At 44.7% G+C, this 14522-nt stretch overlaps 1 protein-coding gene across 2 annotated transcripts in view; it reads left to right on the top strand.

The window, feature by feature from the left end:
* The first annotated feature begins 3610 nt into the window (after positions 1–3610).
* Positions 3611–14522, top strand: part of LOC140455883 (cullin-9) — a 164092-nt gene continuing 153180 nt past the window's right edge. For both annotated transcript variants that reach the window (XM_072550693.1, XM_072550692.1), the window contains exon 1: positions 3611–4256. In XM_072550693.1, coding sequence (XP_072406794.1) covers positions 3620–4256 — 637 coding nt within the window. In that variant the 5' untranslated portion in view covers positions 3611–3619. The remainder of the gene's footprint in view (positions 4257–14522) is intronic.

Here is a 14522-nt window from a genome sequence, read left to right as displayed (position 1 = left end):
CCACTCGGAGGTCATTTCGGAGAGAGGAAAACACAGGCTAAATACAAAGGCATTTTTACTGGCCTGGACTTCACAAGGATGTAGTTGAATTTTGTCAGATCTGTCATACATGTCAGCTAATCCAAAAACCACAAGCAGTAATAAACCCACACCTTTAGTACCTATTGCAGCATTTGGGAGCCTTTTAAAAAGAGTATTGATTGATTACGTACGTACCCTACCTCAAACAAAACGTGGGAATAAGTATTTATTAACAATAATGGATGTGTCGACTAGATGTTCAGAGGCAATCCCATTACGAAACATAAATTTTTTACTTGATATGGACTACCAATACAGATCCAGTCAAAACAAGGATGAAACTTCATGTCCAGAGTATTCAAGGAGGTTATGGATAACTTGGGAATAAAGCAATTCACATCTACTGCGTACTATCTGGAATTGCAGGGAGTGCTAGAGAGATGTCATCAAACACAAAAGACAATTATCCAAATGATTGGGAAAAGTGAATTTCATTTGTACTTGTTGCGGTCAGAGGTGCACTGAATGAATCTACCAAATTCAGTCCATTTGAATGAATGTTCAGGCATTAAGTAGGAGGACCGTTCAAACTGATTTAGGAGAAATTAATAAGTCAGAATTCAGAGGTCATCCATTTGGACAATGTCTCAAATTTTAGAGCATAATTAAATAGTGCTGAGGAGTTGGCTAGACAGTGTTTAAAAATATCACAGCATTAAATGAAATCGGAAGTGGATAAAAAGTCACACATTCGCAATTTTGCAATTGGGGATAAGGTATTGGTGTTACTTCCAGTAACAGGGGAGTCTTTAAAAGCAAGGTTTATGGACCATATCAAATGGCAATGAAATTGAGTGAGGTGAACTACTTGATAAGGACTCCAGACAGGAAGAAATCTGTGTCGTGAATTTGCTTAAAAGGTATTTTGTTAGGGAAGGAAAGCAAGAGGAGAAGGTGCTAATGATTACAACACAGAAAGAAGAACCAAGTTCAGAGGATTCTGAATTGGACATTCCTCAAATCAAATTGGACAATGACTGAGTTGTCAAAACTTGGGATAAATTGTGCTACCTTCCACAAGAAAATCGAAATGACCTGAAAGTTATTGCTATCACATGGGGAGATGTGAGGAAATAAACTGGGTAGTACTAACCTAACTGTGCTCCAGCCACATTTCAGAGACTGACTAATATGGTCATTGCTGGATTACCCAACTGTGTGGTGTACATTGATGACCTGGTGATTTTTAGTCACTCATGGAAGGAACATTTACAGCATTTATTGGATTTGTTTGATCGACTTTGGAAGGCAGGCTTGGTGGTAAACCTGGCTAAAAGTGAATTTGCCAAAGCCCAAGTCACCTGCGTGGGCCATGTTATTAGACATGGACAAATGGCCCCACGAGATACAAAAACAAAAGTAATTGGGGAATTTCCCACACTCAACGAAAAAAGCAGTACTACATTTCCTGATGTCCTGTGCAGTCAATGAAGTTGACTGAAGACTGACTTTTGTGATGCCAGGGATCTCGGGAGGCTGAGAGGTTCGTTCACTCGGCAAATTGGATTGAAGCTGGATGCAAATACTTCAGCTTATCTTTCACACTTATATGCTTGGCTCCCCCATTCTTGAGTTAGATTCATTGGAGCTGGTTGCAGTAGAGCAAATCTATTTCCAAAGAAATCGAGCTGTTTGGTGAGTCTGTAGTAAGCGGCTATGGTCTTTTCTATTCACTTTCTTTTCTGTTTACTGTTAATATTTTGAGGTCAAATAAGAAAAAATAGGAGCACAATGTATGCATACACAGGCAACAAGCTTTCAAAAATCCTTGGTTTTTGGAAACATCCTGGAGGATTGGGAAATAACTTCAAATTGGAAGGAGACAATAAACTATAGACCAGTTAGCTTAACATGTCTTATTGAGAAAACATCAGCCTGTTATAGATGATGTGATAGAGTATTTAGAAATTCATGGTATGATCAAGCAGAGTCATCTATTCTGAAGAAGGATCACTGGACCCGAAATATCAACTCTGCTTTCTCTCCACAATGCCTGACCTGCTGAGTTCTTGAGCAACTTTGGTTTTTCCTCTCAAGAATAATATCCATGAGCCATTATCCTTTATTTTCTATTACTCAGCCCATGCTATATATGTGGTTGCAGCTAAGCCAGTTGTTCCATGAGCAGCTACTTTTCCCACAAGGCTGTTGTGTGTCTCTGGATAATGTTTTCCTGTCTTGAGATTTGGCGTCTGAGGTGTTTGTTGGTTGACCTGTTGTAGTTAGTGATTCTGACTGGCTGTATTGATATGGTAATCTGAAAGACTTCCAGGAGGCTCACTTATCAGACAGCAGGTTCAATGATTGGCCATTCTTTTTCCTTTGAATTTATTTTTCCTCTTGTGAAGAATGACTCATTGTAAATTGGCTGTTCATTAGATCTGGACAACTTTAGGTTATTTAGGTGTTTTGGTCGAATAGAAGAAATTGAGTGTAATGGTGTCTATTTGATTAGATGATTGAATAACTTTCCGGAATGATGATGCTAGTTGGTTTGCATTTTTTCATCCTCCCCATTCTCCTCTTCCTCCTCTCCCCATTGAGAATTAACTGCTGAGGCAGATTGTAATGCCAACCAGTGCACAGCTTGAAATTCCGATGACTCAGTCATGAACCTCAATCCAACAGCAAAGCTCTTTAATCTGAACATGTTGATGCATGATTTAGTGTAACAATGTTCACTGAGGCATCTGAAGAAAGCCTAGCAATGTACACTCCTCTCCATTTTGGGCGCATTGGTGTTAGTCAGATTTTTCTGTTTCTTGAAATGGATGGTTAATCATGGGATGTTACTGAAATTTTAACTACTCAAAACTCCTTTTAATTATACTTTTTCTCAGAATGGGAGCTTGTCGGTCTTTCCACAGTGAAACTAATAATATCATGCAGTAGCAAGAAATAGGAGATAACTAATTTTTTTTCAAGCTGTATCAAATCCAATCCCATGAAATGGATATTGTTAAAAGAAGCGTGGTACGGTGGCACAGTGGTTAGTACTGCTGCCTCACAGCGCCAGAGACCCGGGTTCAATTCCCGCCTCGGGCGACTGACTGTGTGGAGTTTGCACATTCTCCCCGTGTCTGCGTGGGTTTCCTCCGGGTGCTCCGGTTTCCTCCCACAGTCCAAAGATGTGCAGGTCAGGTGAATTGGCCATGCTAAATTGCCCGTAGTGTTAGGTAAGGGGTAGATGTAGGTGGGTTGCGCTTCGGCGGGGCGGTGTGGACTTGTTGGGCCGAAGGGCCTGTTTCCACACTGTACGTAATCTAATCTAATCTAATCTAATCAACTAATTTTTTTTCAAGCTGTATCAAATCCAATCCCATGAAATGGATATTGTTAAAAGAAGCGTGATAGATGGCAGATTATTTCCTATTTTTCCAACCAATTCAGAACACTGGAATACGCTGGAGGAGTATAACAACTCAAGATTCCAAATAGACCAGCTGACTCATTTTCTTATGCAATTGATTTAAATTTAGAATTGTAAAACGTTGCTGTAAATCTAATTGTCGTTTTCTGTTTAGTAGATACGAACACAATGGGTGAACGGCGCAGTAAAAACCTTCTGGTCCAGCTCGGACCCAAAATGCAAGCTTACCCAGAAGAGCTGATCCGCCAACGCCGCTCGTATGATGGCCTTACAGAGTATCTCATTCGTTGGAATGTGCTGACTGTAGATGATAGTGGAGGAGGAGGAGGAGGCAGCAGTAGTAATGGAGGAAACAGTTCATCTAGTGATAGTAAAGTGGATAATATATTGATGTGGATGTCAGCTGAAGATGTATATGCCAACTGTCCTACACTTCTTGGGAAACGGAAACCAGATGGTCAGCGAGTGAAAGAGGAACAGGAACTGAGTGCCAGATCTTGTCCAGTGAGTGCAGACTCTGATGTCGCGTTTGATGATGTAGAGTTACTTGATATGAAGGAGGATGTAAAACATTTGGTACAACGAGCAAGACGACAGATGTCTCGTAAATCTGGACCAGACTCATCCTTGAATATTTCACACACAATTCATGTTCTGAGTGCTTATGCGAGTATTGGCTCTCTGGTGGGAGTGTTCAAAGAGACGGGAGCTTTGGATGTGCTTATGGAATTACTCTGCAACAAGGAAACTCAAACACGCAGGAGTGCTGGGAAGATGCTCCGGGCTCTTGCTTCGCATGATGCAGGTAAGATGTTCTTTAGTTTAAAATTTTTTTTTTGTATAACTTATGCATGATGTGGTTTAACTCTGATTATCGGTTTCACATTAGACAATGAACCGGAGACTATGCTGTAATAAGTGATATGCTTGACAATATGACAAGCAGTTGTTTGAACTTGCATCTGCCAGACTTTAACTTCTATTAGCCAGTTATTGTGTAAACCAGTTGAGCACAAGCTGTGAATAGTAAGTCTCTGAAGTGTGTTGGGAATGGTTTTCTAGAGTAGAATGTTGAGCCCGTTGAAGGAAGGGCTATCAGGCGTTAGTGATTAGATTAGATTACTTACAGTGTGGAAACAGGCCCTTCGGCCCAACAAGTCCACACCGACCCGCCGAAGCACAACCCACCCATACCCCTACATCTACCCCTTACCTAACACTACGGGCAATTTAGCATGGCCAATTCACCTGACCTGCACATTTTTGGAGTGTGGGAGGAAACCGGAGCACCCGGAGGAAACCCACGCAGACACGGGGAGAATGTGCAAACTCCACACAGAGAGTCGCCTGAGGCGGGAATTGAACCCGGGTCTCTGGCGCTGTGAGGCAGCAGTGCTAGCCACCGTGCCGCCCACTCGTTATAAAAAATCAGATGAGTGACAATATAATATTTTATATTGTGTTTGAAAGTGAGGTAGTTCAATCTGAAGCAAGGGTGTTGAATTTGAAGAAAACATGAAGGTTCGGGGTGCAAGTTCACTGAGATGGACTGGAAAAAGGTGACATTAACAGGCATGACTGTACATGGGCAATGTAGTATTTAAAAATGCTACTGTGATTTACAACAACTATACCTTCCTTCAAGATATAACTCTTAAAAAGATTAAAAATCTCACAACACCAGGTTATAGTCCCAACAGGTTTATTTGGAAGCATTAGCTTTCAAAGCACTAGTGCTTCCAAGTAAACCTGTTGGATTATGACATGGTACTTGTGTGATTTTTAACTTTGTCCACCCTAGTCCAACACTGGCACCTCCACATCTAAAAAGATTAGTCAACCGCAGCTAACAAAGGAAGTTTGGGATTGCATAAGATTAAAAGAAAAGGTCTACAAAGTTGCCATAAATAGCAGTAATTGTGAGGATTAAGACATTTGTGGAACAAAGACCAAGGAACCGTTAAGGAATGGGCGAATAGAATATGAATGCAATCTACCGTTTTTAAAAAAAACTATAAAAGTTTTAACAGGCATATAAAAAAGGAGGAACTTGGCTAAAAGGAAAGTGGCTCCATTACAGGCAAAGTCATGAGCATTTATAATGTGGAACAGAGGATGGCTGAGAAGTGAAATTACTCGACTGTTTTTACTGAGGAAGATACCAAACAGTTCCTAGAACTAGAGATCCACGTGGCTAGGAAGAATGAGTTTGAGGAAATTAGCATTAGGAATTAGATTGAACTGGAGAAATTAATGGTCCAAAAGTTGGATAAATTGCTAGGACCTGATACATCAGTGTTGAAGGAGATCATTATAGAGAGACCCCATGTTTTGATGGTTATCTTCCAAAATGCTATGGGTTCAGAATGACTTGCATGCATTGGAGGTTCTAGATTAGAGTGGTGCTGGAAAAGCACAGCAGTTCAGGCAGCATCCGAGGATCAGGAAAATCGACGTTTCGGGCAAAAGCGCTGCTGCCTGAACTGTTGTGCTTTTCCAGCATCTGCAGTCCTTGTTTTTACCTGTGGATTGGAGGTTAGCAAATGACCTTCCACTATAGTGTCCAATGTATTTGCTCTCACTGGCTGCTTGAGAAAGGAGAGGTGGCTCTGAAAGCTTGCAGAATCTATTATGAAGGGTGGGGTAAATGGGCACCTGGTTGATAGTCATTTGATGAGGCATAGTTAGCACGGATGCAAAGGTAAAATCATGTTTGGTAAACCTGTGGGAGTTTTATGAAGATGTTACTAACAAAATTGAATGCATGGAATAGGAGGTACTGATTAGCTAAAAGACCGATCAGGAGGAATAAGTGGTGATTCAGGTGTTTGCAGGCTGTGACAAGTTGTGTACTGTAAGGATCAGTATTGGGCTAGAGATGTTTACAGTATAGATTTGGGAACCTGATGTAGCAATATTTTCATATTTGCAGTTGGTGCTAAGTGGGAATATGATGAAATTTAATGTGGAAAAAATGTAAAATTCCTCACTTTGGTAGGAGCAGATGTGCTGAGTATTTCTTAAATGGTAAGAGGTGGGAAAGTGTAGATGGTAAGAAAGAGGAAAATGAGTAGGCCATTTGGCCCCTGAAACCTGCTCGGCCATTCGCTAGGATTGTGGCCAATCTGACGTTCCTCATGTTTCCTTTCCTGCCCTTTCCCAATAACCCTTGATTTGCCTGCTGATAGAGTACCTATTTCAGCCTTAAATTTACATAAGGATTGGCCCCACAGCTCTGTGGTAAGGAGTTCCAAAGACACTCAACCCTCAAGAATATTCCTCCTCATCTCAGTCTTAAATTGGCACTGCTAAATTCTGAGACAGTGCACTCTGGTTCTAGATTCTTCCATGAGGGGAAGCATCCTCTCAATGTTTACCCTGTTCAAGCCCCTTAAGGCTATACGTTTCTGAGGTTACCCCTCATTCTTCTTAACTCTAGGTAGTAGAATCCCAACCAGTTTTGCCTTTGCTCTTAAAGGAATCCCTTCATACCAGCGATGAACCTAGTGAACTTTCCCTGGTTTGCCTTTTGATGAAATGATGCCTTTCCTTTAAAGGACTAGAACTGCTCACAGTATCATAGTCATACAATATGGTGAGGCCTTTCAGCCCATCAAGTTGTACTGTGAAAAATGTACTACTCTCTACACTAGGCCCATAGCCTTGAATATAAGTGCTCACTGAAGTAGTTTTTAAAGACTGTGAGATTTCTCACCTCAACTACTCTCCCAGGCAAGGCATTCCAGACTCCCAACGTAGTCTGGGTGAAAAAGCTTTTTCCACAATTAGCTTCTTCCATAATTTGCTTTACTCTTTTTACATGTTGCTATTATTTATCAATTTATACCCGTCCTACAGTGTCTGCTGTTTGGGGGTCCATACACTACACCTACCAGTGTCTCTTTTCCTTGCTGTTATTTACTTCCATCCAAATGGACTGTACACCATTCCTGAAGAACTCGGGGGCTCTATTCTGTGATCGGTCAATAAGTACTCACAATCAATCTGGTTCTTTAAGACTTCATTCTTTATTTCTTCATACGGCCGGGTACAGAGCATCCGAATACACAGAGGTTGTGTACTTCCGATTTCCTCTGAGGAGCTGCACACATGGCTTAATGCAAAGGCATTCTTATACTTTTCTTAAAGAAGGGTACAGGCCATGATCGCATTGTACATTCAAACAATTACCAATTAGTACAATATACTGCTGTACTTGACAGTTACTTAGTCCAGTGATATTTCCTGGGAACCAACTTTATTTTCCAACACCTCAGGCCACCCTGATCTCGCTAACTGAATCATTGCACCTGAGTCTGAAGGTCAGTTAGGTTGGCCAGTAATGTCTTGTCTTGTTGAGTTATTTCTATGCTTTAAAGGGCGCATTGTCTGCTAATCTCTATTGAAGCAGGCTGTGGTTAGTCACTTATGCAGCTATAGCAGAGTTAGCAGTCAGTAACTTAAAAGCCATTTATGACAATAGACAATAGACAATAGATGCAGGAGTAGGCCATTCAGCCCTTCGAGCCTGCACCGCCATTCAATATGATCATGGCTGATCATTTCCAATCAGTATCCTGTTCCAGCCTTATCTCCATAACCCTTGACTCCACTATCTTTAAGAGCTCTATCCAATTCTTACTTAAATGAATCCAGAGACTGGGCCTCCACTGCCCTCTGGGGCAGAGCATTCCACACAGCCACCACTCTCTGGGTGAAGTAGTTTCTCCTCATCTCTGTCCTAAATGGTCTATCCCGTATTTTTAAGTTGTGTCCTCTGGTTCGGCACTCCCCCATCAGCGGATATATGTTTCCTCCTGCCAGAGTGTCCAATCCTTTCATAATCCTATACGTTTCAATCAGATCCCCTCTCAGTCTTCTAAACTCAAGGGCATACAAGCCCAGTCGCTTTAGTCTTTCCGTGTAAGGCAATCCTGCCATTCCAGGAATTGACCTCGTGAACCTACGCTGCACTCCCACAATAGCCAGAATGTCTTTCCTCAAATTTGGAGACCAGAACTGTACACAGTACTCCAGGTGTGGTCTCACCAGGGCCCTGTACAGCTGCAGAAGCACCTCTTTGCTTCTATACTCAATTCCTCTTGTTATGAAGGCCAGCATGCTATTAGCCTTCTTCACGACCTGCTGTACCTGCATGCTTGCCTTCATTGACTGGTGGACAAGAACACCCAGATCTCTCTGAACAGCCCCTTTACCTAATTTGATACCATTGAGGTAGTAATCTGCCTTCCTGTTCTTGCCACCAAAGTGGATAACCAGACATTTATCCACATTAAACTGCATCTGCCATGCATCTGCCCACTCACCTAACTTGTCCAGGTCACCCTGTAATCTCCTAACATCCTCATCACATTTCACCCTACCACCCAGCTTTGTATCATCAGCAAATTTGCTAATGTTATTGCTGATACCATCTTCTATATCATTTACATATATTGTAAAAAGCTGCGGTCCCGGCACGGATCCCTGCGGTATCCCTGGTCACTGCCTGCCATTCCGAAATGGAGCCGTTAATCACTACCCTTTGTTTCCTATTAGCCAACCAATTCTCTATCCAATCTAGTACTTTGCCCCCAATACCGTGCGCCCTAATTTTACTCACTAACCTCTTGTGTGGGACTTTATCAAAAGCTTTCTGAAAGTCCAGGTACACTACATCCACTGGATCTCCCTCGTCCATCTTCTGAGTTACATCCTGATGCAGTTTTAGCAGAATTGTCAGTTTGCAGCCTATAAGCCATTTTGTCATGTTATTTGCATCGAGGTGCCATCTTGTTGCCACCTACGTTCTTAGGAACAACCGCTGAAGAGATGTTCTTGACAACAACTAGTCACCTCAACCTGCATTCAGGTTTTAGATCCTCATTCCGAGCCTAGATAGTCTTCAACAACTGTGCTCATTTCATCTCTTATTAACAGTAATACCTCACCAACTTTTCCTTCCCTCCTTTCTCCCTGAAAAGTCAAATATCTCTGAATGTTAAGTTCCTAGTTCTGGTAGTCTCTGTAATGGTTACAAAATCATACTTGCGCTATTAATTCATCTGCCCCACTGAACCCATCTCTACCTACCTTGACACTGTCCTATCCCCCCTAGTCCAGGAACTCCCCACATACGTTCGAGACACCACCCACGCCCTCCACCTCCTCCAAGACTTCCGTTTCCCCGGCCCCCAACGCCTTATCTTCACCATGGATATCCAATCCCTCTACACCTCCATTCGCCATGACCAGGGCCTCCAAGCCCTCCGTTTTTTCCTCTCCAAACGTCCCCAACAGTACCCTTCCACTGACACTCATTCGTTTGGCCGAACTGGTCCTCACCCTTAACAATTTCTCCTTCGAATCCTCCCACTTCCTCCAGACCAAAGGGGTAGCCATGGGCACACGTATGGGCCCCAGCTATGCCTGTCTCTTTGTTGGCTATGTAGAACAGTTGATCTTCCGTAATTACACCGGCACCACTCCCCACCTCTTCCTCCGCTACATTGATGACTGCATTGGCGCCACCTCGTGCTCCCGCGAGGAGGTTGAGCAATTCATCAACTTCACCAACACATTCCACCCTGACCTTAAATTTACCTGGACTATCTCTGACACCTCGCTCCCCTTCCTGGACCTCTCCATCTCCATTAGTGACGACCGACTTGACACTGACATTTTTTACAAACCCACTGACTCCCACAGCTACCTGGATTACACCTCTTCCCACCCTATCTCTTGAAAAAATGCCATCCCGTATTCCCAATTTCTCCGCCTCCGCCGTATCTGCTCCCAGGAGGACCAGTTCCACCATAGGACACACCAGATGGCCTCCTTCTTTAGAGACCGCAATTTCCCTTCCCATGTGGTTAAAGATGCCCTCCAACGCATCTCATCCACATCCCGCACCTCCGCCCTCAGACCCCACCCCTCCAACCGTAACAAGGACAGAACGCCCCTGGTGCTCACCTTCCACCCTACAAACCTTCGCATCAACCAAATCATCCGCCGACATTTCCGCCATCTCCAAAAAGACCCCACCACCAGGGATATGTTTCCCTCCCCACCCCTTTCCGCCTTCCGCAAAGACCGTTCCCTCCGTGACTACCTGGTCAGGTCCACACCCCCCTACGACCCACCCTCCCATTCTGGCACTTTCCCCTGCCACCGCAGGAACTGTAAAACCTGTGCCCACACCTCCTCCCTCACCTCTATCCAAGGCCCTAAAGGAGCCTTCCACATCCATCAAAATTTCACCTGCACATCCACCAATATCATTTATTGTATCCGTTGCTCCCAATGTGGTCTCCTCTACATTGGGGAGACTGGGCGCCTCCTAGCAGAGCGTTTTAGGGAACATCTCCGAAACACCCGCACCAATCAACCAAACCGCCCCGTGGCCCAACATTTCAACTCCCCCTCCCACTCTGCCGAGGACATGGAGGTCCTGGGCCTCCTTCACCGCCGCTCCCTCACCACCAGACGCCTGGAGGAAGAACGCCTCATCTTCCGCCTCGGAACACTTCAACCCCAGGGCATCAATGTGGACTTCAACAGCTTCCTCATTTCCCCTTCCCCCACCTCATCCTAGTTTCAAACTTCCAGCTCACTTACTGTCTCCTTGACTTGTCCGACCTGCCTATCTTCTTTTCCACCTATCCACTCCACCCTCTTCTCTTTGACCTATCACCTTCATCTCCTCCCCCGCTCACCCATTGTACTCTATGCTACTTTCTCCCCACCCCCACCCTCCTCACGCTTATCTCTCCATGCTGCAGGCTCACTGCCTTTATTCCTGATTAAGGGCTTTTGCCCGAAACGTTGATTTCGCTGCTCGTTGGATGCTGCCTGAACTGCTGTGCTCTTCCAGCACCACTAATGCAGTATTTGATTTTCAGCATCTGCAGTCATTGTTTTTACCCTATTAATTCATCTGCCTAATTCTGAATGGCTCGTTCTTTGAGAGCCTTTTTTTAACCACTTCTAGTCATCCTACCTTTGGTACTGTGATCCTGTTTGCACATTGCCTTTTGATTACTCTATCATTTTTGCATCTTACTGTCCCTTTTTATTGCCTTCCTTGTTTGCCTTCCTCTTGTTACCTTAGGTTCCCAGGTCCCTGCCATTTGAATTTCAATCCTTCTCAACTACACTAACAAATACTTGCCTGAGGAAATCAGTCCTGATCCTGTCCAGTTTGAACTGGTCCCAACTTCCCTATAATTGGTCCCAAAGTCTCAAGAATCTGAAACCCTCCACCTTGAGCCATCTTCTCAGCAACGTATTCATCTGAAATAGATCTTGCTATTCTACTCTGATTAGCACATGGCATTGGTACAAATTTTTCAACCTGCTTTCTAACACTTTAACTTTTAGGACCTCATCCCTTTTTTTTAAACTTATGCCATTGGTAATGATTGGCCTTGGATGCTGCTTTTCCAGCACCGCTCTAATCTCTAATCTGGTTTCCAGCATCTGCAGTCATCGTTTTTACCTAATGATGGGCACCATGCCATTAGCTGCTCCCCTATAACTGTTGCATTCCCACACTTTGTCCACCTCTCCCACGTAGCAGAGTCAACTTGGTGCAACAGATTTGGTTGTTTCTGCTTTCCCCGAGAGGCCATTTACCCACAACACAATCTAAAATGGCCTGTCTGTTTTGTAGGGCAGTAGTCATAGGAGTCCTTTTACTCTGCCTGATGGTCACCTGCTCCCTTTCTGCCTGTGGAGTCTTTGTCTACCATGTGACCACCTCTCTGTTCATGGTATGCACAATATTCTCAGCATCACAGATGTTTCATGGTGTTCCCAGCTGCTTCTCCAACTTCAAAACTCAGGCTTCCAGAAGCTGCAGCTGGAGACACTTCCTGTGTACATGCTGGAAATGTGACTGGCTTACCATATAACAGGAGGAACAAACTACTTATTTAAACTCTTGTCACGAGTTATCCCTTTGAAGGACTCTTCAAACCAAATAGTATCAATTACTTTAGGGCTCCTCTTCCTTTTGGCCTCTTTAAAACAAACATAGCTGTTGCAAACTACATACCATAAAATAAGGACTTTACAAACTGTACGCAACAATGGTAGTATGAATACTCACCGTCTGTACTCACCCCCTCAGCAGCTTCCATTTGCCCATTTCACTTTTCAATCCTAATGCTACCTGAGGAGCTCTGCCTCTGGATTTAGTGAAGGCAATGCCATGGCGGTGCTTTGAAAGCTTTCCTGTTGCTTTGCTCAGCTACACCTTGCCAGATTCACTTGTCCTCTGACCTCTGACGCTCCACACTAGAAGAGTACCTGAAGATCACTTTTCCCCCTTATACCCCAGAATCTTTTAAGACCTTTCTTTTACATTAAAGAGCAGAAAGATCTCAGATCAGGGAAAAGGAGGGACTGAATACCCTGCTCTCTCTTTCACCAAACTCCAGTTACACTGAAATGCAGCAAAACAGCACTGTGGTGCAGATGTACAAAGGGACCTAGGTTTCCTTGTCAATACATCAATGAATTTGGATTAGTGGTGCTGGAAGAGCACAGCAGTTCAGGCAGCATCCAAGTAGCTTCGATTTCGAAGCTACTTGGATACTGCCTGAACTGCTGTGCTCTTCCAGCACCACTAATCCAGAATCTGATTTCCAGCATCTGTAGTCATTGTATTAACGAGGTAAAAATATCAATGAAGGCTAACCAGCAGGTGTACCAAGCTATTTGGAAGGTTAATGTAATGGTAGCCTTTGTTGAAAAAGGAAGAGCCTTCTTCAAGCCTGCACCACCATTCAATAAAATTGAATTGATTCGGTTGCCCGAGATAGAAATGGAAAAGTCTAGGAAGGGGAGGGAGGAGTCTGAGACGGTCCAGGTGAATTTGAGGTCGGGGTGGAAGGTGTTAGTAAAGTGGATGAACTGCTTCAACCTCCTCGTGGGAGCACGAGGTAGCGCCGATACAGTCATCGATGTAGCGGAGGAAAAGGGGGGTGGTGCCAGTGTAGCTGCGGAAGATGGACTGTTCCATATATCCTATGAAGAGGAAGGCATAGCTGGGGCCCATGCGGGTGCCCATGGCTACTCCTTTGGATTGGAGGAAGTGGGAGGATTGGAAAGAGAAGTTGTTCAGGGTGACTTCGACTGACTGAATTTGCCCTCCTCGGGCGACCGAATCAACACTGACATTTACTATAAACTGACCGGCTCCCACAGCTACCCAGACTACACCACCTTCTACCCTGCCCCCTGTAAAAACGCCATCCCATATTCTCAATTCCTTCATCTCCGCTGCATCTGCTCCCAGGAGGACCAGTTCCAATACCGAACAACCCAGATGGCCTCCTTCTTCAAAGACCGCAATTTCCCCCCAGACGTGATCGTCGATGCCCTCTACCGCATCTCCTCCACTTCCCGCTCCTCCGCCCTTGAGCCCTGCCCCTCCAACCGCCACCAGGACAGAACCCCACTGGTCCTCACCTACCACCCCACCAACCTCCCATATACAGCGTATTATCCGTCGTCATTTCCGCCACCTCCAAACGGACTCCACCACCAGGGATATATTTCCTTCCCCTCCCCTATCAGCGTTCCGAAAAGACCACTCCCTCCCTGACTCCCTCGTCAGGTCCACACCCCCCACCAACCCAACCTCCACCCCCGGCACCTTCCCCTGCAACCGCAAGAAATGCAAAACTTGCGCCCACATCTTCCTTCCCCCCCCTTACTTCCCTCCAAGGCCCCAAGAGATACTTCCATATCCGCCACAAATTCACCTGCACCTCCACACACATCATTTATTGCATCTGCTGCACCCGATGTGGCCTCCTCTATATTGGGGAGACAGGTCGCCTACTTGCAGAACATTTCAGAGAACACCTCTGGGACACCCGGACCAACCAACCCAACCACCCCGTGGCTCAACACTTCAACTCCCCCTCCCACTCCACCAAGGACATGCAGGTCCTTGGACTCCTCCATCGCCAGACCATAGCAACACGACGTTTGGAGAAAGAATGCCTCATCTTCCGCCTAGGAACCCTCCTAGGAACCACAAGGGATGAACTCAGATTTCTCC

The sequence above is a fragment of the Chiloscyllium punctatum genome, chromosome 3, assembly GCF_047496795.1.
Source record: "Chiloscyllium punctatum isolate Juve2018m chromosome 3, sChiPun1.3, whole genome shotgun sequence".
Taxonomy (NCBI): domain Eukaryota; kingdom Metazoa; phylum Chordata; class Chondrichthyes; order Orectolobiformes; family Hemiscylliidae; genus Chiloscyllium; species Chiloscyllium punctatum.
This window is presented reverse-complemented; position numbering and strand designations above follow the sequence as displayed.